Source organism: Lissotriton helveticus, chromosome 1_1 (assembly GCF_964261635.1).
Source record: "Lissotriton helveticus chromosome 1_1, aLisHel1.1, whole genome shotgun sequence".
Taxonomy (NCBI): Eukaryota; Metazoa; Chordata; class Amphibia; order Caudata; family Salamandridae; genus Lissotriton; species Lissotriton helveticus.
In genome coordinates this window covers 2,062,477,574-2,062,503,992 of record NC_136057.1, presented here as the reverse complement: position 1 = coordinate 2,062,503,992, position 26,419 = coordinate 2,062,477,574, and the positions used below count along the sequence as shown (strand labels likewise).

Genomic DNA, 26,419 nt, shown 5'->3' with positions numbered 1-26,419 from the left:
CACTTGCAGGTCACGGTTATGCATACTAGAAAGAGAAAATATAGATAAAAATAGTATATGTGGACTACATTTTGGCACGTAAAAAGTCACAGATACCCTGTTTAGACCGTGCACGAATCCCAATGAAATAATATTTCTGAATAAGGCAGTACAGCTGTTTGATGATTTGCATCTGTTAGAGATCTAAAGATAAGAAAATGTGAAGCAGCACAAACTACTATCTGAACAGGGTACTGAGTTGTCCCGTGCTTCAGTTGTATCACTCTCTGGTCATTGAGTGTGGGTACATAAAACAAAAAGGTAGAATTTCCTAAATTAGGCGACGTCCCCCTCAGCACAGTAGGAATATCGCAGGGGCAATGCACAAAGTTCATTAAGAAATGTACTCCAAAATTTGAACAAATCTCTTCAAAGTTGATTGACCAAGAATTTTATTCTTAGTGTGAAGTTGCAGAATGGAATGGAATTGATCTAAGCCCAATAGATATTGATGTGTGAATTAACTGATTCCTTTGCAAAGCTGCTGGCCAAACAGCAAACAGACCAGACCCTCTGTAATGTATAAATTCCCTCATGAAAGTCATTACGTCTGGTGTTGGCAAGTTATGCCAAAGGTGGCTAACCCATTCTAGTCAAAATGCTATGAAAAAATATCTGTCAAAACTTAGTGATTGAGTTCCTGGTAAGTCCACACCCGTTGAAAGAGAAACTAGTTTCATCTACCTTATTATGTGCTTGTTTAAAGTGGGGCAAGCAAATTCTGAAACAGAAGCTGCAGAAAGAATTAGAGAAATGGGATAACAAATTATACAAACTACATTTAAGGAGACGGACATTGGTTTTCAAAAATCTCAAAATGAGTATTCACAGTTTTTACTATTATTTCTTCTTTTGTCATTCTTTTGAAATGAGATTTGAACATCCTGCAGCAAGGGCAGGCTCAAATGCGCTCAATAACACAATTGAATTTGGCTTTTAAAACTTTGAACAATAGTAAAGTGGCATGGCAGCTCATAAACAAAACTACAGTGTTCAGTTCCTAAACCTCACCTCAAGGCAGATAACGATTGTGAAAAAATAAGAATTCTATACTCTGTTATGGATAGAACAGATAAAGAGTAGTCAATTTTCTTTGGTAGAGTGCCCACTTTTTGTGTAGCTATTGCATGGAGTATTCTTCTCCCCAATAAACTGCCTTTCATTTCTATGAGTGTCAACATTCTACATTTTAGGACTGGTATGAAAAAATCATTTGAAGCCTGGTCTTCCTTGTAAATTACTTACACCTGTCCCATTCATTCCCGCCAATCATCCATTTTTAGACAAGTTATTATCTAATTACAACAAATAGAAGTTGCCATGGATTAACAGCTGCATTTTCGTGTTAACTGTTCAAAAAGGTAAAATGTTATGGTATTAATATCCTTCCCCAAAGAAGTTATTTGAAAGTGTTTCATTGCCGAAAATAGAAATGCTAAATACACTGTTTGATAAGATAAATAAGCTTGTTGCAATTCTAACACATAGGCGTCTTTAACCTCTGCGGCAGAAACAGTTGGCTTGCTGTCAGGCCGATCGGGGTCTGTGATTCAACTACTGGTGCAGATACAATTTACAACCCTGTGCTGATCTACCGCACACCATCTGAAACTCCATAAGATATATTTTAATTCAGGAACAGCCTATTATCGATTCTTTACTTTCTTTTTTTTTTTTTTTTTGGTTAAAGACTTTTATTGAGCAATAAAATAAGAATTGCAGAGATGGGCCCACAACCACACGGGCTGGCCGCTAATAGCAACGCACAACATAGAAGCAAACGATCACTACCGTGGCCAGGCACAAAGCATATACCAATGATTGCTCAAAGCATAGGACAGGACATAACAATTTTCTGTATTAGTCATAAAAACAACAAACTCTAAACAAGGCGAATGCACATTAATCAGGTCAGCCCAGAAGGCGGAGGGGAAAGCCACTAATCAGGAAGACAAAAGCAAATCAATGGGACTCGGCAAGGCCGGGGGGGGGTGCCAGCGGGGAGGGCAGGAAAATCCTAAAACAACATGAAAAATTTTCGGGAACGTCAGCCTAGGGAGATAGGGTAACATCGGGAGTGTCAACCAAGGGAGGGGTACAAATATCTCCACGATACGCATTCCACTGACCCCAAATCTTCGTCCACGCCCTGGGTCTGCCCCTAGCCACATAGACGGTCTTCTCTCGGAACATGGACCAGTCCATGTTATCCTCCCACACCGAGACCTCGGGAGGTCTGGATGCGCCCCAGAGTTGCGCAATGTCCCGCTTCGCGACTATGTATCCCAAGGTCGCCCATCTGGTCTGGGCCACAGAATAGTCGGTGGGTTCCCATACGTTCAACAGGCATCGTCGGGCCTCAGGCCGCAGGGTAATACCAGTCACAACAGTCATCACCGCAAGCACATCAATCCAGTAGGCTGCTACCACCGGGCACTCCCAAAGAACATGCAGAAATGTAGCACTCATCCCACAACCACGCTTGCATAAGCCATCTGGGGAAAAACCCATCACAACCAGACGCGGACCAGTTACATACACCCGGTGGAGGATCTTAAGTTGAACCAAACGAAGACGGGCGGGGATGGCGACCTCTTTCGGAGAAGAGAGTGCCGACTGCCAATCCTCGTCATCCAAGTCCAATCCGTCACCGACCCAAACCTCCCTAAGTCGGACCAATAAGTCAGCGCGATTATTAATCAGTTTCTTGTAAATAAGGGAGATAGTGCTATCGGGCAGGTGTCCATCCAGTATACGATCCTCAAGGGGGGAGGACTCGGGCAGGGTCACATCAGGAGTCAGAACTGAGGCCAGGGCATGCCGGACCTGCAAATACCGAAAAAACTCTCTATCACTCAAGTCATATTCTGCCTTAAGGGCCTGGAAAGACTTCACTCTACCCTTCACACAGACATCACCCACTTTACATATCCCAATCATATCCCAGCGGTCAAAGCCCTTAGTAGACCAGAGACAGCCCAAACGTTCAGAAGCATAAAGCGGAGTCGCCATTGTCAGTCGATTCTCCCATCCCAAACTCACATTCGCGGCGCGCCACACATTGACTGCGATCCTGGACGGGCCCACAAGATGGCGCCCGGCCGATCTGGAATAAAGCGCTCTATTAAAATCCCCTCCCGGCAGCTGGAGTTTATCCATCTCAAAGGCCGGATCTCGACCCGGGGAATACATTGCGTGATTAATGGCAGACAGCTGGGCAGCCCAATAATATCTCTTGATATCGGGGAGCGCCATGCCCCCGTCATACCAAGGGATGGTAAGTTTCGCAAGGGCAATACGTGGACGCCCGTCCCAGATCAGTTGCCTCTGAAGACTCTCGATCTCCCGGAAATAGGTAGCGGGAATGTCGTCATAGGAATTTTGAAGCGCGTATAGGAATCGCGGCAAAGACATCATTTTAAAAAGGGCAGCCCTGCCTAGAGGAGACAGGGGTAGCTTACGCCAACGGGCCACATCCAGTCGCAGTCGAAGAAGCGGGGGGAGGAGGTTACGCTCGAACCGGAGTGAGGAGTCCAGCGTAATAAAGATCCCCAAATACTTGAAGCCAGATTGGACAACCTGGATAGGAAACCTGCCCGGTAATGGGGGCAAAACACCTGAGAGAACATACACACAGGACTTAGCCCAATTAATAACCAGACCCGAGTTAGCACCAAACGAAGTAAGAACGTCAAATAAGACATTTAAAGATTTACGCGGGGAAGTAAGATACAGAAGAATGTCATCCGCGTAAAGCGAGACGCGGTCTTCAAAATCCGGTGACCAACGGATCCCTTTGAGTGAAGGTTCCCATCGAAGCCACGCAGCCAACGGTTCCAGAGCAAGCGAGAAAAGCAACGGAGACAGGGGGCACCCCTGACGGGTCCCCCTACCAAGACAGAAGGGGACAGAAACCCGACCGTTTACCACTACCTGTGCCAAGGGTTCGGCGTATAACAACTTCACCCAACCAATAAACTCAGGTCCAAAACCAAATTTCTCAAGAGCTGCCCAAAGATAGGGCCACTCTACCGTGTCAAAGGCCATCGAGGCGTCTAGCGAAGCCAAAATGGCCGGCTCCGTCAGAAGCCCCGCCCTCGCAACAGCTCCGTGGAGACGACGTAGGTTAAGAGCCGTATTGCGATGCGGGATAAATCCGGACTGATCCGGATGAACCAAGCCACTAACGACCGTCAAGAGGCGGGTAGCCAGGAGCTTAGCCAGGACCTTGGGTTCAACATTCAACAGGGAAATGGGCCTGTAAGACGAACAAAGGTCCAGAGGTTTGCCTTCTTTGGGAATAACAACTATCGTAGCCAGACGCTGATCATATGGGAGAATACCCCGTTCGCGGGATTCCAAAAACATGGTACGAAGATAGGGCGCCACCCTGTCAGGACGTAACTTGTACAATTCAATTGGCAATCCATTCGGGCCCAAAGCTTTGCCCGAACGGAGTGAGCGAATGGCCGTCGCTATCTCGTCCGTAGTAAAAGGGGACTCCAAAGAGACTCGGTCTAAATCAGAAACACTGGGCAGAGCTATATCACGCAACAAAAGGCGAGAGTCATCAACATCCCGTTCAGACACAGGGGTATAAACCACACGAAAATAATCCGCAAAACATTCAACTATTCCAACCGGGTCCGTCACTCCCACACCATTCGAAGTCTGAATCACAGGCACCACACGATTCTCCCTCTCCTTCTTATCCAACCATGCCAGTAATTTACCCGCTTTGTCCCCCACATCATACAAACGACCCTGTTGCTCCCGAAACATCAGTTTAGCCGCATCTGTGACCAAAGACTTATAAGCAAGTTGTTTCAGACCCAGGGCGTGGAGTTTAGCAGATGTAACATCCGATTCTAGGTCAGCCTCTATCTCCGCAATCTCCCTCTCAAGGTCTACCACCTCCCGATTCCTCGCCTTTTTGGATTCAGCAATAAGGGAAAGGGCCTGCCCGCGAATCACTGTCTTAAAGGCCTCCCACAGGGATATCGCAGAGGATACGGAACCCTCGTTGTCTAAAAAATAATTGTCCAAAGACTTAATCAAGAGATTACGGGTCTCGGGGGAGGTGAGGTACCATGGGTTGATAGGAGCCACCCGGCCCGCCGCCTCCACCCCCACCTCAAAACAAAGCCAGAGCGGAGAATGATCAGAGATGCCCCGGGGGAGGTGTCTAATCTCACGAACCGCTAGCGACTGCGCCGCAGGCATCAGGAAATAATCCAGTCTAGACAGACTCCCATGGGCCCCAGAGTGGAAAGTGTATTGAAGCTGAGTAGGATGCATAAGTCTCCAGCAATCCACCAAGCCGAACGTATCCAGAAACCCACCCAGCCACTGTTGGGCCAAAGGGGTGTCCCTAGGGGGGTGACGATCATGTAGACCGGAGAACACAGAATTAAAGTCACCTGCTATGAAGAGAGTACTATCAGGGAGGTTCAACAACACACGGCCCAAATCGGAAAAGGTAGAGGTCTGTAGACCGGGGGGCACATAAACGGCAAACAAGGAAAGGGTCCGACCCTCATAGCAACCCACGAGGACGGCATAACGCCCCCGATCATCAAGGATCACATCATCAATAGCTAGGGGGAGGGAAGCCCGAACAAGGATACCCACCCCCCTGGAACCCGTGGTAAACCCCGAATGTGCGGCGAGGCGATAGCCCCACCTATTCATTGCACGACATGTATTGCCCACCAAATGAGTCTCCTGTAGAAAAACAATATCTGGAGACAAACGTCGTATACATCGCAACACCACACCCCGCTTAATACGATCCCCCAGACCATTAACATTCCACGAAATAAACCTCAACCCGCTACCCCCCATCCCACACAGCAACGCCGCAACCCCCCTCCAATGAGCATGACATCAAGAACATCATTAGCAAGATAGAATCGCCTTGAGAACACAACACACAAACATCAAACTTCCCACCCACCCACCCCCCAACAATCAAGGAAACACCCCCCACCCTGCACCCCTGCAAGAAGCTAAAAAGCCACCCCAACATGCAGTGTGCCTGTCGCCCAAGAACCCCCATTCTACAAAAAGACCCCGGAGGAGGAAAGGCTCTGGCCCACCCACCACCCCAACAAGACAAATAACAAGGAAAACACACAGACAGTAGAGGCACTTAGGCATAGAATCCCAGAAGAAGTTACTTTACACGAGGACCCGGGCAAAGACAAATAGTTCAGCTCTCTACACCACCCTCAGCACCACCCGGGTGGGCGGCGGACTCAGCCGCAGGAGGTCGGTCCGGCAGAGAGTCCAGCCAGTCATTCACTGAATCAGGCCGATCAAAGAAAAAGGTTTGGTCATTGTACTCAACTCGCAGCCTGGTCGGAAAAAGCATAGCGTAGCGCAATCCCATGTCCCGGAGACGCTTCTTGACTCCACGGAAGCCCATACGCTGTTTCTGCACCTGTTGAGAAAAGTCTGGATAAAAGTTCACCGTGGCATTCTCAAAGGCCACCGGGCCCTTCACACGTGATGCCTGCAGGATAGCGTCCCGATCCCTATAGTGGAAGAGTTTCGCAACAATAGGCCTCGGCGGGGCGCCAGGCTTACCCTGGCCTCCCGGAACACGATGGGCACGCTCCACTGCGAAGAATTTACTCAGCCCAGACGGAGAGAGGTAGTTCTGGATCAGGTCCTCGACCAGGAGATCAACAGAGTGCGGTTCTGGATTCTCCGGAACGCCAACCACACGCACATTACAGCGACGTGCCCTGTTCTAAAAGTCCTCCAAGCGCCGGGTCATGAAATCGTTCACCCTACGGAGATTGCCAATCTCCGTCTGCATCTCCGAGACGTCTGCCGTGATGACTTGATATCCAATGACTTCACCTTCTCATTGGTTTTAGATAGGTCGGCCCGAATCAATGGCCACGGTGTCGATTTTGTGGGCCAAAGCTTCATATTGCTGACCTATCGTTTCCTTCATGCCAGAAATGGCGCCCATGATGTCCTGCAAGGACGGTTCCGTTGACGCGTCCACAATGTGGTCAACCGCACTTGGGCCAGGCAGGGCGGCTCCGGGGGACCCCTTCGCATGGGTGTAACGGTCCATAACGTTAGACTGGACCGGGCCCCCACGCAGGGGCGTCTTGGTCTTTCGTGTCTCTCGGTCCCCTCTGCCCGCCATGTCGGAACCCGCGTCACCAGGAGACTCACTCGACCCGATGGAAATGGCCACAGGAAAGTAGGGCGTCGGGACCAAAAGGCCGCTGCAAGGGTACCACTAGGAGAGGACCAGCCTGAAAGGAGAATAAGCCAGCCAAAGGCCCGATAGCCGTCCCGTGCGCCGGACCCAACCCAGGCCAGACTCCCCTGCCAGATGTCTCAGTCTAAGGCAGAATCGAAACCGAAACTTAAGAGGGGGACCTACAAGTCCAATCCCCCTGCCGCTGTTGTTCAACTCCGAGACGGCCAGAGAGCCTCACCCAGTCCCGGGCGCACCTCAAGGGCGGACCCCGAAAGTTCGAATCGCCGTATCTTCGGCGCCCCGGGTCCAAATCAAATTCCAAAAATCCAAGGAAGATCAGCCCAGCGTCCTCTACATAAATCCTCGTGAAGAATCAGGATATGTTCAGGATATCATGCCGGGAGTGGCGGGGGTCCGGAGAGCGCTGTGCTCACGCGGCCATCACGGATGCCCGCCAAGCTCCTCCCCCGATTCTTTACTTTCTTGCAATGTTTGAGAGGGCCTTTACCCAATCGTTCACTTCTCTTCTGGTGAAACCAGACATTTACTCTCTTGTTGCCAACCATTTTTCCATGCTCTTTACTGCATGTTTTATCATGAACATGTCCTTATCCCATATGCGTCACAAGTTATCAAAGCCTCTGCAATTATGGCCGTAACTGGTATTTTGACTGTACATTTTGTATGCTGATGCATTGAAGCACTGTAGCCAAATGATGAGTCAGTGTTTCGTAAACCAATCTGCATCATTGGATGTTGTGGCCGTAGAGAGTTTATGTTGACTGCACATCTGAAATTGCCTTCCCCAATCTTATATGCATTCCCTAAATCAGTAATCAAACTCAACCTTCTTAGTCTTAATTGACATGTGAACTTCCCTAAATTTTGGAGTAAAGACAGAGGATATGTATTGCTTATCTGAAAGAGACACGTTAGTATTAGATTCCTTACCTTCGAATATCCCCAGGCATCAGACTGGATCCGGAAATTTCTGCGTAGCAGTACCCTTGCGCGTCGGTAGGCGTCGTCTGCGGCTCCGCGTCCGGCGTCGTGGGCGCCGTGATGACGTCGTCGAAGTACTTAGACGTCGCCTCCGCGTGCTGACGTCAGTTCTTCTTTTTTCCGCGCCAGCAAGCGCAGATCTGGAAAAAGCAGTAACCCTAGTCATTTTTTGACTAACTTTTTGATCTCTTTTGATTGTTCTCGAAGTCTATCGACTCCGACGGTGCCGTAGGGATGCCCGGGTTTAAGCACTGCGATGATTGCGACCGCCTGATGTCGGTCACGGATCCTCACCGCGTGTGTTTATCTTGTCTCGGCGTCGACCACGACGACAAGGCCTGCTCCGACTGCCGGGCCCTCTCTTCGAAGGCCAGACGGGAGCGGTCCCGCAGGCGGCTCGAACTCCGGCAGTCTGTCCCGTGCCGCGAGAGGTCCCGATCCCATGGGAGGTAGAGGGACAGGTCGCGGGCTCGGAGCCACCACAGTTCCGAGGGTAGGCCGCACTCCTCCCGGTCGAAGTCGTCGTCAGGTAAGCGGCACAAGAAGTCCAAGCGGCATCATCGCTCCTCGGACTCCCCCCGACGCTCGCGCGATGTGGCCGGGGGTTCGGGTGACACCACCCACGCTGCTCCGACTGAGTCGCAGGCGGTCCAGCCCCATACCCTACGGTCCCTAGGCTCAATGCGACGCCGGAGGAGATCGAGCGCTTCCTCATGGCCATGAGGAAACTCTCTCCTCCGACGGGCTCCGCGGCGCCTTCGGGCCCAGCGGACCCGTCTGGGACCCCTAGCGGGTCGGGGGGATCTGCCCCGACACCGTCGGGTGCTTCGGCGCCGCCGACGCCTTCGGGCCCGGCGCCGCAGGTTCCCGCTATCCCGACGCCGCCGGCGCCTTCGGGCCCGGCGCCGAGGGGTTCAGTTGTTCCAGAGCCGCCGGCGCCTTCGGGCCCGGCGCCGCAGGACGCCGCTGGACCTCCTTTGGGTTCTGGTTCGTCGCCGGTGGACCTTACGACCTCCCCGGCGTCGGACCCTCAGGTGTCGCCTCCGGCGCCGTCCTCGGGCGGTGCCGTCCCCGGTTCCACCTTCATTTCTGTTCCGGCGCCGGGACGGCTCCGATGGGCGCCGCACCAGACGTCGTTTGGGGAGTTTCACTTCTATGAACAGGCCCCATTAGCTGAGAACCCTGAGTTTCAGGAGATGGGTGATGAAGAGGACTGGGAGGGGTCTGAGGACCCTCTGACCAGGGAGTGTCAGTCTCATGAGGACTGGACAGGAGACCTTGGGGAGGCCAGTGGCCTGGACACCTCTCCAGACACTGGTTTTGTCTCCCCTCCTACCGTGGCTTCGGAGGAGGGGGCAACATATAGTGTGGTGCTGATGAGGGCTGCCAAGGCCTTGGGCCTTGAGCTCCCCGTCGCCGCCGTGAGGACTAACCTCCTCACTGAGGTCCTTAAACCGCAGTCAAGCTCGGCCGAGCCTCTGCTGCCCTTTAATGAGGCCTTGACCGACGTTCTTCTGGGCACTTGGTCCAAGCCCGCTACGGGTTCACCCATAGATAGGAACGTGGCCAGACGCCACCGCCCAGCCCCGGGCGACCCATGATTCCTGTCCTCCCACCCTACCCCCGAGAGCCTGGTCATCCAGGCCTCCACTTCCCAGACCGCATTCCCGTCGGCCCCGCCGGACAGGGAATCCAAGAGGTATGACCAGTATGGGAAGAAGATCTTCTCATCCCTTAGTCTAGGCCTGCGGTCTTCCAACACCGCCTGCCTCTTGGGACGTTACACCCACTCTGTGTGGGATAAGGTCGCGGAAGTGCTGCCAGAGTGTCCGTTGGAGGTACGGGCCAAACTCGGCCAAGCCCTTGTGGAGGGCCGGGATGCAGCCAAGTATTCTATCAGGTGTGGGCTGGATACCACCGACTCGCTAGGTAGAGCGATGGCAACGACGGTGGCGGTCAGACACCACGCCTGACTGAGGTCCGCCAACTTCTCGGCAGATGTCCAGAGCACACTCATGGACATGCCGTTCGATGGCCGTCACCTCTTTGGCGACAAGGCAGACCATGCGCTTGAGCGCTTTAAGGACTCCAGGGCTACGGCCAAGTCCTTGGGCCTCTCGGGCCAGCGCCAGCAATCGGCTGCCTTTCACTCCTTTCGTGGCCACGGAAGGGGTGCGCCCACACGCGCCGCCAGCCACGCTCCGCAGGGCAATACCCAACGCGGTGGCGGCCGTGGGAACTGCCGTCCGGGCGGTCGGGGGCAGCGGCGAGGTCAGTCCACACCTTCCCCCGCAGCATTCGCCTCAAAACCCTCCTAGTCCGTGCTTTCAGGCCCATGTGACGCCAGTGGGGGGCAGGGTTCGCCATCACCACCTCCACTGGCACACTGTCACGTCGGACAGGTGGGTGCTGCAAATCGTCCGAAGGGGCTACTCCCTCCCCTTCGAGGCGACTCCTCCAGCCATGCCACCGCAGAACCACCGTGTGTCGGGGGATCATTTGCGACTTCTGCAGGAGGAAGTTACGGCCCTCTTGGCCAAGGGGGCCATCGAGCGCGTTCCTGGGCCAGAAGTAGGGTGTGGTTGCTACTCCCGCTACTTTCTGGTACCCAAGAAGGGCAAAGGGGGCCTACGCCCTATCTTGGACCTACGGAACGTCAACGGCTTCCTCCGGAAGGAGAAGTTCAAGATGCTGACACTGTCTCAGGTCCTGGCTGCCCTGGACCCAGGAGACTGGATGGTAGCGTTGGACTTGCAGGACGCTTACTTTCATATCCCCGCCCTGCCTGCCCACCGGCGCTACCTGCGGTTCATGGTTGGCCACGAGCACTTTCAATTTACCGTGCTCCCCTTTGGCCTTACCAGCGCCCCACGGGTGTTCACAAAGGTGATGGCGGTGGTCGCAGCTCATCTGCACAGGTTAGGGGTTTCAGTCTTCCCCTATCTCGACGACTGGTTGTTGAAGGCGGGCTTGCCCCAGACAGTCGTCAGCCACCTCCAGACGACGGCAGACCTCCTGCACCAGCTGGGGTTCTCCATCAATGTGCCGAAGTCACACCTGTGCCCCTCTCAGAAGCTCCTCTTCATCGGAGCGGTTCTGGACTCGGCGCGGTTTCGGGTTTATCCGCCCGAACAGCGGGTCCGGGATATTCAGGCTCTGATTCCACTCTTTCAGCCGTTATCCCGGGTTTCGGTCAGGTTGACGCTGCGGCTTCTGGGGCTGATGGCCTCCTGCATCCTACTGGTGCATCACGCCAGGTGGCGGATGCGGGCTCTGCAGTGGGACCTGAAGTTTCAGTGGGCCCAGCATCAGGGCAACCTATCCGACCACGTCCTGATCTCGGAGGGCACTGCGAGACAGCTGCAGTGGTGGCTTACGGACCGCGATTGGGTCAGCGGCAGATCCCTCTCCCTTCCCCAACCGGAGCACGTAGTTGTGACGGACGCGTCCCTCCAGGGCTGGGGAGGCCACATGGGAGAGGCGGAGATCAGAGGCCTCTGGTCTCCGGCGGAGACCCGGCTCCACATCAACTTGTTGGAGCTCAGGGCGATTCGTCTGGCACTGAAGGCATTCCTCCCCTCTGTCCGGGGGAGTGTAGTGCAGGTGTTCACGGACAACACCACCGCCATGTGGTACTGCAACAAACAAGGCGGGGTGGGGTCGTGGACCCTTTGTCAAGAGGCTCTTCGCCTTTGGCAATGGCTGGAACGCCAGGGCGTGACCCTGGTGGCTCAACACCTGGCAGGTTCTCTGAACGCCATGGCGGACGAGCTCAGCCGTCGGTGCCTGATGGATCACGAATGGCGTCTGAACTCTGACGTGGCGCAAGGCCTCTTTCAGCGATGGGGAGAGTCTTGGTTAGATCTATTCGCCACTGAAGAGAACGCGCAATGTTATCTGTTCTGCGCGTTGGAATTTCAAAGGCGGCACTCGCTCGGAGACGCTTTTCGTCGCGAGTGGAGTTGCGGTCTGTTGTACGCCTTTCCGCCTATACCACTTCTGCCCAGAGTGCTGAAGAAGATCAAGCGCGACCGGGCCCAAGTCATCCTTGTGGGTCCGGACTGGGCGAGAAGGTACTGGTATCCAGAGCTACTCAGTATGTCAGTCGATCCCCCGGTTCGTCTGCCTCTTCAGGAGGACCTTCTGTCGCAGCAGCAGGGGACGGTCCTCCACCCGAACCTGTCCAGTCTCCACCTCCATGCTTGAAGATTGAGCGGCGACAGTTGAGGCCATTTGACTTGCCTCCTGAAGTTTGTAACATCATTCTGGCAGCCAGGCGTCCCTCCACAAAGTCGGTATACGCCTGCAGGTGGAACAGATTTGTGGCATGGTGCACAGCAAAGGCTGTGGATCCCCTCAATGCCCCTCTTTCTGAGGTCCTTCTCTTCCTTCACTTGCCCAGCAGGGCTCTGCTCTGGGCACTATCAAGGGCTACCTTTCTGCCCTTTCAGCCTTTCTCAGGCTGCCTGATCAACCTTCTTTGTTCAAGTAACCCTATTGTTAATAGATTTCTTAAGGGCATCACGCACACGTTTCCTCCTGTTCCGTTTGTGATGCCTCAGTGGGACTTGAACCTGGTTCTTACATTTCTGATGTGCGCTCCCTTTGAGACACTTCACAACTGTCCTCTTCGCCTTCTGACTTTGAATACTGCTTTCCTGGTTGCCATCCCCTCTGCCAGGAGAGTGAGTGAGCTCCAGGCCCTTTCTTGTACTCCACCTTTCCGCTGCGTACCAAACCTTCCTTCCTGCCCAAGGTTGTCACGGCCTTCCCCATCGGGCAGTCTATCACCTTGCCAACCTTCTTCCCGCCACCGCATCCCTCTAAAGAGGAAGAGCGGCTCCACCGTCTGGACCCAAAACGTGCGCTCTCATTCTACTTGGATCGCACACGCCAGTTCCGGGTGGATGACCAACTCTTTGTTGGTTACGTGGGCGCGAAGAAGGGGAAAACGGTGCACAAGAGGACCATCTCCCGGTGGATCATCCTGTGTATCCAGGCATGCTACTCCTTGGCTAGAAAGGAGCCTCCTGCTGAATTGCGGTCTCATTCTACCCGAGCCACGGCGACTACCACTGCCCTGGGCAGGGGAGTGCCCTTTCAAGACATCTGTCAGGCAGCTACGTGGGCATCGCTGCACACGTTTGCAAGACACTACTGCCTGGACAGCCAAGTCCGGAGGGATGGCTTCTTCTGCCGTTCCGTCCTCCAGGACTTTCTGGTGTGATTATTGGTTCGCAGACCCACCACCGGGGTTGGTATTGCTGGGGTATCTATTCTAAGGTAAGGAATCTAATACTAACGTGTCTCTTTCAGATGCACAAGTTACTACTTGTGTAACGATATATCTGTAAGAGACATTAGTTAGTATTAGATTCCTTACCGACCCACCCATCCTCCCCGTTCTGCGAACCGATATCTAGGGTTAGGGTTATCCCCTTTTAGGGCCCTAGTTTCAATGGCACCAGTGTTGGTTTTTAACATGGCTCGGCGTTTCTGGCGCGGAAAAGCTGTGTCTAAGAACTGACGTCAGCACGCGGAGGCGGCGTCTAAGTACTCCGACGACGTCATCACGGCGCCCACGACGCCGACGACGGACGCAGAGCCGCAGACGACGCCTACCGACGCGCAAGGGTACTGCTACGCAAACATTCCCGGATCCAGTCTGACGCCTGGGGATATTCTAAGGTAAGGAATCTAATACTAACTAATGTCTCTTACAGATATATCGTTACACAAGTAGTAACTTGTGCATCAGTGATATCCCTCTTTCAATTAACTGTGAAGTCGGACTTTAATAATGACAGCTGTTGTGAAATTGTGAGTTTAATACTGAAATTGCAGTTGTTTAAATTATTCCATTGCACTCCTTTCACCTCTTGCATCTAGCACAAACAATAGCTGCAGTAATCCGTGCTACTCTAAGTGCTCTGTGTAGTCTAGTTTCCAACTTTTTTCAGAAATGCAGTGTGTGCACTGTTTTCTCTTAATACTTCTTATTTTTGTCATCTTGTTCTTTACAGCTTTTTTACAATTTCTTAACATTTTATTTCATAAACATTTTATTCCACAATGCTGTTTAATGTTTCTGTTTCTATGAAATGCAGGTAAAGAAACTGAATTTCTATGACATTGTTATTGACTTCATGTTAATGGATTCCTTTGAAGATCTAGACAATCCACCTACATCTATTCACAATGTGGTGAATAATCGCTGGCTGAACTCCTCCTTTAAAGAAACCGTAAGTCAGTAATGTAATTTATACTTGTGAACAGCTCTTGTAAAACAGGAAAGTTGTTGCAGTTCATCAGGTTGTCTTGGGCAATGCCTTATGAAGTTCTTGAATGCCTCTTTGTTAGTTCTCGCCTAGCGATGCTGCACATGCGCTGCATGCTTGGCGAGACTTATTGTTGTCGGTTTCTCTGCCGAAGGGGGACAGGAGATGTGTACGGACAGGAGATGTGCACTCCGTACATGTGCACATCTCCTCTCCCCGCATAGGGCTGGCATTTGAACATAGGGCATGCATGGCACGCTTTCACTTTCCCTCCCACCCCGTCCTACTTGTTAGTTTCAGTGTTGTGCTTGTACCCAACCCCATTTTCAGTGTGCCATTTTGTAAACCCAGAGACTGCTACAGACAGGGACAGTGAGTAGGGGATTCCCCACGCAGGGCCCTTCTTCAATCATCCGGCTGACATCTCTGGTACACACCACTCGCGGGTGCTTCTTGGTTTTTTTTCAGCTCGCCATTTCTGCTTTTACTTTTATTTTGTAAGACTGCTACAGACATGGCCACTGGGCAGGGGGTTTGCCACGCAGGGCCCTCCTTCGATCGTCTAACTGCCAACTCTGGGCCACACATGCCACAGGCCGAGAGGATGGCCCAGGCCGTCTAGCAGTACTTCGTTGTTGTCAGCAGCCTCAGGTGACCGGACAGAACAGGACTCAAGTGAGCCAACCCTCGCACTTTGTGTATTGTCAACTGATGATCACATCAGAACATGGCTTTCCCTCTCAAGTAGGTGCACATCAGGACCATCCACCCTCACCAGGGGCCTGCCCGGCAGGCACCCTATAATGTCCGCATGTCTGCGGCTGCCAGTCTCCCCATGGGCCAGGTCAATCACTCCCCTGGGTGTGTGCTGGCCAGTGTTTCCTCTGTCTAGGGATCCGGTCACAGTGTTTTAAGTACCGACACCTCCTAACCTGCCGCACTCAAGTTCCTTCTTAAGCGCATAGCTTCGGCGCTTTGAGTTATGTGAGACAGCAAGACAGTGGGAGGCTCAGAAGCAAGAGTTTGTTTGGCGCAGATCGGCTCACGGAGTTATGCATATTTTATTTAATTCATTCTGACTAAGTGCATCACCCTCTTGCAAGCGATGTAATTAATTAAGTGTGGGCCAAAAATCCATTCCGCTCACGGAATTTGCGGATTTTGCGGCAATTTCGATCAGCGATTCTCACGAAATTGCCGAAAAAAACGCAAATCCGCTCGTGGGCGGATTTTTTTTTGGGCCCACAGGAAGCACTTACAGTTAATGCAGGTGCTCGTGTTAAAGCTAACTTTGTAACCATTTTAGAATGGCGCCGGCAAGCTGCCAGATTTGAAGTTGCAACTTCGACTCTGGAAGTTTGCCGGCGCAATTCTAAAATGGTTACAAAGTTAGCTTCAACTCGGGCACCAGCCTTAATCTGTAAGTGCTTCCTGTGAGCCAAAAATTAAACCTCAACAGGAAGCACTTACAGATATAAATAAAGCAGCTGCCCGAGTTGAAGCTCAAATTCAGTAACGTTTTAATCAGCCCAAAACATTAGTGAGCACGGTCGAGGCTGGGCAAGTGTGCTTTAACCCCATATCTGCTGTCGAAAATTAGCTGTAATACTCGAGGGAGGTCTTTGCATCTATGAGTTTCTCGAGCGCAATCCCCGTGTAGTTCCTGTGACCAGGAGGCTGATTTCTCCTCACCTGCTGCCCTGCTCGCTCTCTGACCCTTTATACACAAGAGGCATGTTGACACGCATAGAAGCCCGTTTGGCCCCGCACCACACACTAGCGGTATCAAACGTCTTCCCGCCCTTTCCCAACTATGATGGACAGCTCACTCAAGGGACCTCGGCACCTTTTGGCGCGGTGGCAAAGTTACAGGCACACATGGTCAGTGGAGACAAATCTTCTGGCCCTTTATGCAGCTGCAGTGTAGGAAAAGCACTATACATTTACCCAACGAAGTAGCACTTACTGATTAGCCAGTAGAGTACTCCAGTTGAGTAGAGTGCAAATCGCAAAACAATCAGCTAGTTCGCGGGCAAAACCACGAATTTGCGGCTTTCTTGCGATTTCGCGTGAATTTTGCGGGCCGTAGTTCTGCAAAATTCACCCATACTTGCAATTAATAAATCATGACACTCAAACCACCACACTATGAAGTGTGCATCTTAGAGAGTCCTGAGTTGTCTCGTGGTAATAATGAGACCAGCAATGCAAACTCTAGACGTTAAACAAAGGTGACTAATGCTGAAGTGTGCTTCTAATCAATAGAAAAAAGTGTGCTGGTTATTATTGAATTTGTGCTAATAAAGGGGACGCAATCGCAAAATTTGGATCTAAGCTGCTAAACACTTAACATTCTCACTGCTACCAGTGAACCCGGCATCAATGATCTACCACTTTGAGGGACTTGAAAAAGACATTTAGCACTTTACAAATTCCTTAAAATAATCTAAATAAATGTGTCAGCTACTGTCCCAAGACAACAGGCAACAGGTCAGGAAAGTGAAAGAGTAACGCAGTAAGTTGCATTCGTGTTTGTACGATGTCTACGGTGGGGTTAAGTGTAATAACAGCCAAAAGCCAGACCCAAGTTTAGGGTGATTGGTATCCTAACATCTGTTTTGTTCACCACAGTTTTCCAGTTTGGTTTGCTCTTCTTTGCCAGGATTCTCTTAACACACCCCTAAGTCTTTTTAGGCAATAAGTGTGGGTGCCACAATTGCTTAAAAAATAAATAGAACAAAAACACTTGCAATGCAATAGCTCTTGCATTACTGAAAGTTTGAGCTATTGACATTGCATTATTATTAGGAAAGGCAATAGCTCAAACGTTCACTGATGCGAGACCTATTGCATTGCAAATGCTTGTTTCTTTTGCCACTTTTTTTTACTTAAAGCAGTGAACTGCAAAACATTTTCTTTTATAGATAACCATGATTTTATTAAATAGTTCAGCAATGCTAAAAACAAATGTTCAGAACCTTTCTAGACAAAGTCTAATAGTATGTCGTAGTAATTTAGGCAAGATGTTTACCTGTATAGTACATTTTAGAAATGTAAGAGCAGAGTATGTGTTTAATTAAGCCTGGTCAGTCATTTAATATACACAAAACACAGTATAGGAGACAAACTCTGAAGAATAAATTGGTTAATTGCAAATGTACTCTGTGTAGCCATAAAAATACTTCGATTGTGCCCAGCAAGGTGATCTGGAAGGCAGTGAAAATATTTACCATGCGCTATATATGTACACATCAGCCTAAAATGTGTGGAAAGCATAGTACCGAATCAGTAGTAACCTGGAGCCACAAAGGTATCATTGAATCAAAGTTTATATAGAGCATGAGAATTGAATGAGCAAGAGACACTGCCAACCCTTGGATAATAAGCACATAGATCTGAACACCACAGGATCTCCACACTTACACAGACATCAGATTAATTCTTAATTTTTTTGACTATCTCTATTATCCTACGCCAATCTGTTTTTTTCCCCACAAAAGATTAAAGAAAATCTTTATCTGCAAGCTCCAATCTGGAATAGCCCATATATATCTTGCTGCTCCCAAAGCCTAGGTATGCCCCTGCTCAAAAGAAAGGTTTGATACAGGGACCCTTCACAAGAAGATGTGACCTGAGAGACCTAGAGCACATTAAACCATTAACCCCCTCCTCCCCCAGCACTTGTCCCCCAAACCCCTCCCCTACGTCTGTTGTGTCAACTCATTGTTAATTAAAAAAAACTGCTGGCCCTCTCACCCAATGGGAGGATCAAGTGTGAATGATAGGACGTCAGAAAGAAATATGACTTCTTGCAGTATACTACTGCTGAGCTCCTGGAAGACTATTTCAGACTTCAGAAATAGATAAAGAACCCTAGATAATTTAAGTCTAATAATGTCTTGATATCTGTATGACAGTTTAGTACGCTGTGAGTTTTGGATTGCTAGAATGTTCATGTCCAGAGTTATTGAAAAACGTTTTTAAGCCACACCTTGGATTAAATCAGTTTTTGTAGTTTTGCAGCAAAAATCATGCAATTTATAATGTGTTGCTGTTTTTTGTTAGAGGGAAATAGTTTTACTTCATATCCATCAATAAACATTTTTTTCATTCAGCACATAAAAAAGGTAAAATACAGTCTCCATGAAAGGGATCAGAATGAGCAACTTTGTTACTTTTCAGATGGGACTCAATAAATCGCCACAAGATACAACCAACATATGCATGCAACATGGCCTGTGGTGCATGCAAGCATTGGCGCTCCAAGACAGCTGGCCCATACCGCAATGTTGCTGCTTAAAAAGACTTGCTCTTACTGTCACAGTGGAGCCCTCCGGTGCTGGACACATCACTGCAACAGTCAAATGAGACCTCTGAATGTGTTAACCTGTAGGAACTCCAGGCTGTTTATCTGAAGCATTGCCAGTAGCATACGCTGCCTAGTAGAAGTGATTTTAAAATGCTGGCTGTAATGACACTCCGATCTGGTGATGAAATGCACATCTTGTAAAGTGAATTGAATGCTTCACGGTTTTATTATCCTGAAGAGGTACCCACAAAATTGGGCCCTCGCCTGGAGTAGTTGAGATCATCTGGATTGCTGAACCAGAGGGGCACACAAGGGCACTAGATAAATGTCTACAGTAGCAAGATAAAATTAGTAGGCCCAAGCCCACGAATGGTAAAATCAAGGCACTGACTTTAAGGCAGAAAAACACAGAACTGTACATCAGGTGTGGCCATGGAAATTGAATCTTATTCGATAAGTTGCGTGAAAAAAATAATATATATATATATATATATATATATATATATATATATATATATATATATATATATATATATCGCACCACTCCACTCCCACGAGCAGTCGTCTGCGCTTTTCTCCCTTAAAAGAACGTGGAGCACAGACCCAGATAAGTGCTCAGAATCTTCTTTTATTAGCTGTTCAGGATGTCGGCCATATATAACTATTGTTGCTACGTGTGAAACCTAGAAGAATAAAATTGACCCAGAGGTATTTAAGCTCTGCCATCTGAAAGACGATCAGAAGATAATGTCTGACTAGGTCAAGAAACTGAATGAAACGAACTATAACTGAGCACTGCTTATATACGAAAACAAAGGGTGAGGTTTCTGAATACAGTACTGAAGATTTGGAGGGCCACTTGAGGTGAAATATTTATCTGGGTGATTGGCATTGCAACAAAATTAGAAGGCTCTGACAGTTTCCTATCTATAGACTTGGCTTGCTCAAACAAAGGTTCCACAAGGCCTATTGGAATTGTATGAGCTGGAATGAGCTTGCAGAATATTTGCACATAGTCTAACACCTGGCACATTATACAATTTGGGTACAACAAAATTGATCCCTCCTGGCAATGAAATATAACTGAGGAAAATGTGGGTGGGGTACATGCTGCTCTTGCTAGAAAAGCTAAAAGTGGTGATTGAAGACAAATCATTCATTTCACGCAATGAAAAGAAATGGGATAGGACAGAGGACTATGGGTCAGATAACGGGCATTATCGCCTACCTTATCAACCTCAACAATAGAGAAGATGATCAATCAATCAGAGGTTTGTAAAGCGCGCTACTCACCCTTGAGGGTCTCAAGGCGCTGGGGGAGTGCAGCCAGGTCTTGAGATTCTTTCTGAAGGTGTGCAGGGTAGGGGAGCGTCTGATTTTGACTGGGAGCTCGTTCCAGGCTTTGGCTGCGACGTAGGAGAAGGCTCTTCTGCCTGCTCTGTTTTTGCGGAAGCCAGGCGTTTCCGCGAGGTCGGCGGAGCGGAGGTTCCTTTTGGGTACGTGGAAGGAGACTTTCTCGTTGAAGTATTTGGGTCTGATGTGGTGGAGGGATTTGTAGACATGGGGAAGTCATTTGAAGGTCACTCTTCTCGACAGGGAGCCAATGGAGGTCTCGCAGGTGTTGGGTCATGTGTTCGTGCCAAGGGGTTCCGAGGATGAGCCTGGCAGCGGTGTTCTGGATGGTTTGGAGCTTGTGTAGGAGAGTTGTGTTGATTCTGGTGTAGAGGGCTTTGCCGTAGTCCAGTCTACTGGTTATGAGAGCGTGGGTGACAGTCTTTCTACTTTCGGGGGAATCCATTGAAGGTCTTGCGGAGGATGCCGAGGCAGTTGAAGCTGGTTGAAGCGACAGAGTTGATATGGCGGGTCATGGTGAGGGAGGAGTGAAAGATGATGCCGAGGTTCCGTGTGTGGTCTGCTGGGCTCCTGAGGGCGGGGGCAACCAGGTGTCACAAGCTGTGGTGGAGGGACCAAGGACGAAGACCTCAAGTTTTTCTGAGTTGAGTTTCAGGCAACTGTTGTTCATCCAGGCTGTGACGTCCTTCATTCCTTCCTGAAGGCAGAGTCTGGTGTCTTTGGGGTTCTCCGTGAGGGAGAGGAAGAGCTGGGTGTCGTTGGCGTATTACACTATGCTGAGTCCATGCTGTCTGACGATGGCGGCGAGTGGGGCCATGTAGATGTTGAAGTGTGTGGGGCTGCATATTGATCCTTGGGGAGAGTCTGACCCACTGGGCTCTGCCAGAGAGAAAGGATCGGATCCAGTTGAGGGCGTTTACGAATTTGATATACCATTGCTGAGGTTATAAAGGGTTTCCTATGGTGTACTTTTTGTTATTTTCACAGCTCCAAAAGCGGACAGAAACATGTTTACCGACTGTTACCATTGAACGGTGGTGACTCTCCTGGATGCCTGGAATTCTTGAAGATGATGCAAAGGCAACCAAACCCATTAAGCCAGTTAGGTGAATTGGCAGGGCTGCTAGCTCCACAGGTTTCATTGAAATTAGTGATTTGTGTGGCCCAGGCTCAGCACTGAAGAGTCACTCTGCTACTTTGGCTTCTGCATCAGCTCAGGCTTCTTGAGGAGGCGACCTGCGACATATGAAGTCTCCGTAGCAGGCTGTTTTGTGACACCCGAACACCGTGAGTAAGAGTTTAATGATACCATGTCACCCATCCTTGCTGATCCAACTTCCTTATCTAAGATGGTGGAAACTTGAATGGAACTGCAGGCAAGGATTGCAGTCTCAACAACACTATAACCAATGACCCCGAGTCTGATTCTCTTTGTGTGATAGGGCAAGAAGAGAATAGAGGACATTTGCAGATTTTGAATTGAGGTACACTTAATATAGTTACGAAAGAAGATGCTTTTACTGTTACGAAATTGAACTGCACAACAATTTTTCACTTGGGTTGGGTTTTGAGGGCGACTGCTCGGATATAGAGGTGGAAACAGATGAGGACTGTACAATAGATAACCAAAAAAGACCTCTATTTGGAGAAGTTGGGGGGTTGGGGGCGGCCGGCTTGTGCTGTATATGGAGGTGAGAATTCCACTACAATTCAAGCAGATATTGGCAGTGACAAACAAAACAATGGAAACCTAGACCAAGACAATCATAAACAGAAGTCTCCAATTTATTCAGGTGGGAACAAAGCAGACTCTGACAGCTGCACCCCATTTACCTCCACTAAGCCCTCTAAAATGGCATGTCGAGAATCCCAAAGACATGTACTGGAACCATAAAAGATCAGGATTTGACGGAGCGATTTTCTCATTGTGAGACATATCTTCTGAATAGCAACTCATGTGTCAGATAATGGCTGTGTATCCTCCTAGAGCACTACTAACCCAGAGCTCACAATTCAGAAACAAACTAAGATGGTGATTAAACAATATATACCTCTTCACTCTTACATGGGATTATACAGATACCCGCCTCACTTTCCAGAAACAAATGCCTCGAGCCTATTCTCAAGATGGCATAGATCAAGAGCTGCCAGGGACATTTGAAGTCATTTATCAGGGGATTATGGCCAATAGAGAAGTGTCATATCTTGATAGTCAAAAAGGATGGGCTGCAATCAGGAAGCTTTAAAGAAGCAATCCGTAAGCTATCTAAAACTTGCACAGGCAATGCAGATAGGATCACAGAGGGTAGGACTGAACTGTAAGCCTGAAGACCCATTTTATGCAAACTAAGGAACAGATTTCCGACCAAGACTCACACATTGTAGATATACAGTGGAAGATAAGAAGATTTTCAAATCCGGCAGTGCTGGGATAACCTCAGTATTTGACATCACTGATTTAAGATGTTCTTGTTTCTAACAGCCTTCCCAGAAACGAGTGATTACAACTGGGATCATGAAATATAGTCTAAAAAAATAATCCTAACGACATGTTTTTACCTCCGAGGTAAAAGCTAAAGCATTTCTGGACACCCTTAAATGTCTCCATTTTCTTTGCTGTTTCTTTTCTTTAGGTTGCTGACCTGGAGGCAGAACACACACTCCCAATGAGCCAACTATCTGGACTGTAGTTGGGGTTGCTTACCTTTTAGGGAGAGAGTGGGAACATATCTCTTAATTCTATGTTCTATAAAGGCTGGAGCCTGGTCATGAATGGATTTGTAAATACTACAAGCTGTTTTATGGGAAGCCAGTAAAGCTTCAATAAGTCAGGAGAGATATGTGTTTGTCTATGCAGTTTACAGATTATGCTAATTCTTGTAGTTTGAATGATTTGTAGTTTGTATAAAGAAGTTACAAGCAGACCAAATACAAGTAGTTTGCAAGCGGGACATAATTACTACTGCAATAGCCCCTTTCAAAGCCTCAGGTGATAGAAGAGGAGCAATGGGTTGACCACAACACTGGGTAATCATGGACAGTACATTCTCTAGCAATGCCGGCCAGGCTCTTGGCAGAGCTGCTGGGACATGAGGGGACTATTATACAAGATTAGACTATTTTCTGATGTCTTATAGCTTAATACCAAATGCAAGTATGCAAACGTATTGTAAAATGTGATCAGACCATAACTCTATTATCCCTCAATTCGGATGGGAATGGCAAGAAATCTGACCCCAAGATGGACTTTTGAACTTTCAAATGGATCCTCCTGAATATTCCTCCGGAATACATTGAATGCTGGGATTCAGATTTTTTGGCTTTTATTGTATGTCCAGTGGAACTTGGTATAGTGTGGGATACTTTCCAGGCTGGGATTTGTGTTTCACTCTATCTCATGTGTTTCTCTGCTCCTCTCGCGTTGCTCCCCCCAAATGCTTATAGTCTTTCACTCATCAGCTAGTTGTTGAATTGGCTCCATTAAACTTGCTGAGTATGCAGCCCTCCCAGACACCTAAACGGAACAACTCTTGAAGCATTGTATGTTGGCACAAAGACTCACAGACCTCAGATTGCCGCTTGACCCTTTTCATTCTTAAAGACTAATAATTATTGTGAGCCATCACTAGTTGTCAGTTAAAGGACACCTAAAAACTTGAATTCAACACTGTCAGTAAACTAGTTCTTAGGCAGACACTTGAAGGGAAGATTTTATGAAATGAGTGTTTAGATGCTAAAGCTGAATACATGTTACATCATCTGACAATCGGAAAGGATCCGACATGAACAGGTTCCCCCTTGTTTTTCTATTGTTTTGTGTGGTATGGTTAATGCCTGCAGCTACAATGACAAGGCTATGAATAAACAACAGTGGTCAGCCTAATATAAGTGTCATGTTTGGTAATCCCACAAAGCAACAGCAAAGTGTGGAAAGTATCTTTCTTTAGACTCAAATCTCTACACAATCTCAGAGTGGGAAAAGAAGTGGAGGACAAGGAATATGTACTGCATAACTTGTTTTTTACTGCTTTATACCACACGACTGTCCATTCTAAGTGCTATAAATAGCAGGTGTGTACACTCTAATTTATAGTAGTATGAATATTACCAATATCTGCCTCATGAGAATTGAATGTTTCTTTTCTGGATTAAAACTCATGCTGTTAAATATCACCATATTTGCCAGGAGTAAGTGTTAAACACACTGTGACATGCTGATGATGATGCTACTGAAACGATCTGTCAGACACCAACTGCTAATTCCTAGAGACTAAACTGGCCAATAAAAAAAAAACACTTTGCTCAGAGCACAAAAAACACTTGCACCCTTTGATGAGCCACTAACCCCTGAAAAGTTTGAAAGCTCTAAAAATATCATAATTAATAAATGCCCATACCTGTTCCATACATGACATATGAGGGTGACCTTCAAGCAGTACTGTTACCCCCCACCCACAGCACCAAACATGCTGGTATGTGTCGGCATGATAGGGTTGTTGAATAACAAGCTCTCATGACGTGCGCCTGTTTGGCAGCCTTTCGTTTTATTTGAAGACAACGCCTATGAAAACACCATCTCCCTTACCATGAATGTTACTTTTTTTAAACAGTTGTTAATTTTGACAGGATATTTTACATCGGGTTGTTCAAAGTGTGTTGCCATAAACAATAACTGGTTCTCAATAGAAATCGCTATGATGACATTCAGACTAATTGTATCTTTTCATCTGGTCAAATAGCTCTGATTTATTACAACATGGCTTGATAAAAATGTCACCTTATGGTTTGGAAGACATGCAAATAATTTTGTAGTAAAATGATGCTCCTTATAAATGTTAATGAACTAAATAATTTCTTGAGAAATCCTGCAGCCATTTATCATGTGCTAATCTTGACAGGACAAGGGTGGGGGATGATTCTCCTCTGGAACGTCCTATAAATCTTACCAATTGACAGAAATTTAGTGTCAAATATTTTTGTTGGTATTTTATTACATAAACCCCCTCCTACATCCACTGACCAGCAACGTGCTAAGATTGCTGAAGACCAAGAGAAGAAAAACCTTCCTAGTGCCCCCCGAAACCCTGCATTTCCTATTTTGATTTTGGTGTGGGTAGTTTAGTGGCAAATCAGAGATGAGGCGTTTCTTTATTAATTAGCTAACGTCTCATTGGAAATGTGTGTCGTAGAGCGATAATATGGAAATATTTGTTATATTCTAATATTACCGGTTAGTGAAATTTGCTGTAAGGAGAGAATAATGATATATGGTGCCCAGTCTGGGGCATGGGTCGTATATCCTTGTATGTTGCGGTATGCTTTTCATAGCTAAAATGTCTCCAAGTCTATTGATTCAGTCTCCTCCCATGATGGGAGACTGGGCAGCTCATTTCACCGTTATAGACTATGCCACTGCCATTAAGGGTATGATAACCAGTGTGCCCTTTGATTGATTTATATAACCTCCCCCATGGTGACAGAATTTCCAGCAGTATTGCTCCTGGGTCTCTGTCCATCTTTGTTTCAAAAGACGGTGTCAACTGTTTCATTTAGTTTTTGTTTTTCATGTATTTTACAACCTCTGGCTAATACCAGTGCTTTATCAAATATCTTGCCCAGTTCTTTGTCTGATAGTACTCTACCCAGTTCTCTTTCCCACCTTGTAGGAGAGTAGGGTCTGCAATCCTATGATCACCCAGATTTTTTTGCTTTTTGCTGCACTGGTTTACGACTTTCCCTGGCTGTGGGCCTGCTAATCAGACCCACAGCCTAGCTGTTCTCTCTATCCAAATTGTACTCAGGTACTGAATTGGCACTGGGCCCTCTCCAAGTCCCTGTACCCAGGGCTGAGGTGCACCCAGGAGTCTCCCAGGGGCTGAAGCATGTATTATGCCACCCCTGGATTGACTAACTAAAACTGGCACAACTGGCTGCACGACAGCTGGGGCAAGGTGGTGTACTCACCCTTTGCTTTAGATATAGTATACCTATATCTAACCCTAAAAATGGACACACAGATCTCCTATCAGTCACTCCTATAGCAGGCCTTAACAATCCTGAAGGCAGAGTGCTTGGAATCGTGTGAGATGGTGCTCTAGCATGAGCTGAGCCTGTCTGCGGCTTTCGGGATCCATCCCTTAGCCGTTTCCATGATATCGCATACCATATACTCTTAAGTGCATTATAATCCTCGCGGTTATGTGCCAACTCTGG

The 26,419-nt window shown here is 48.4% G+C and overlaps 1 protein-coding gene across 1 annotated transcript in view; it reads left to right on the top strand.

Moving 5' to 3' along the window:
- MIGA1 (mitoguardin 1) overlaps positions 1-26,419 on the top strand; it is a 694,793-nt gene that overhangs the window by 530,610 nt on the left and 137,764 nt on the right. The window contains exon 13 of the mRNA XM_078659267.1: positions 14,374-14,508. Coding sequence (XP_078515393.1) covers positions 14,374-14,508 — 135 coding nt within the window. The remainder of the gene's footprint in view (positions 1-14,373; positions 14,509-26,419) is intronic.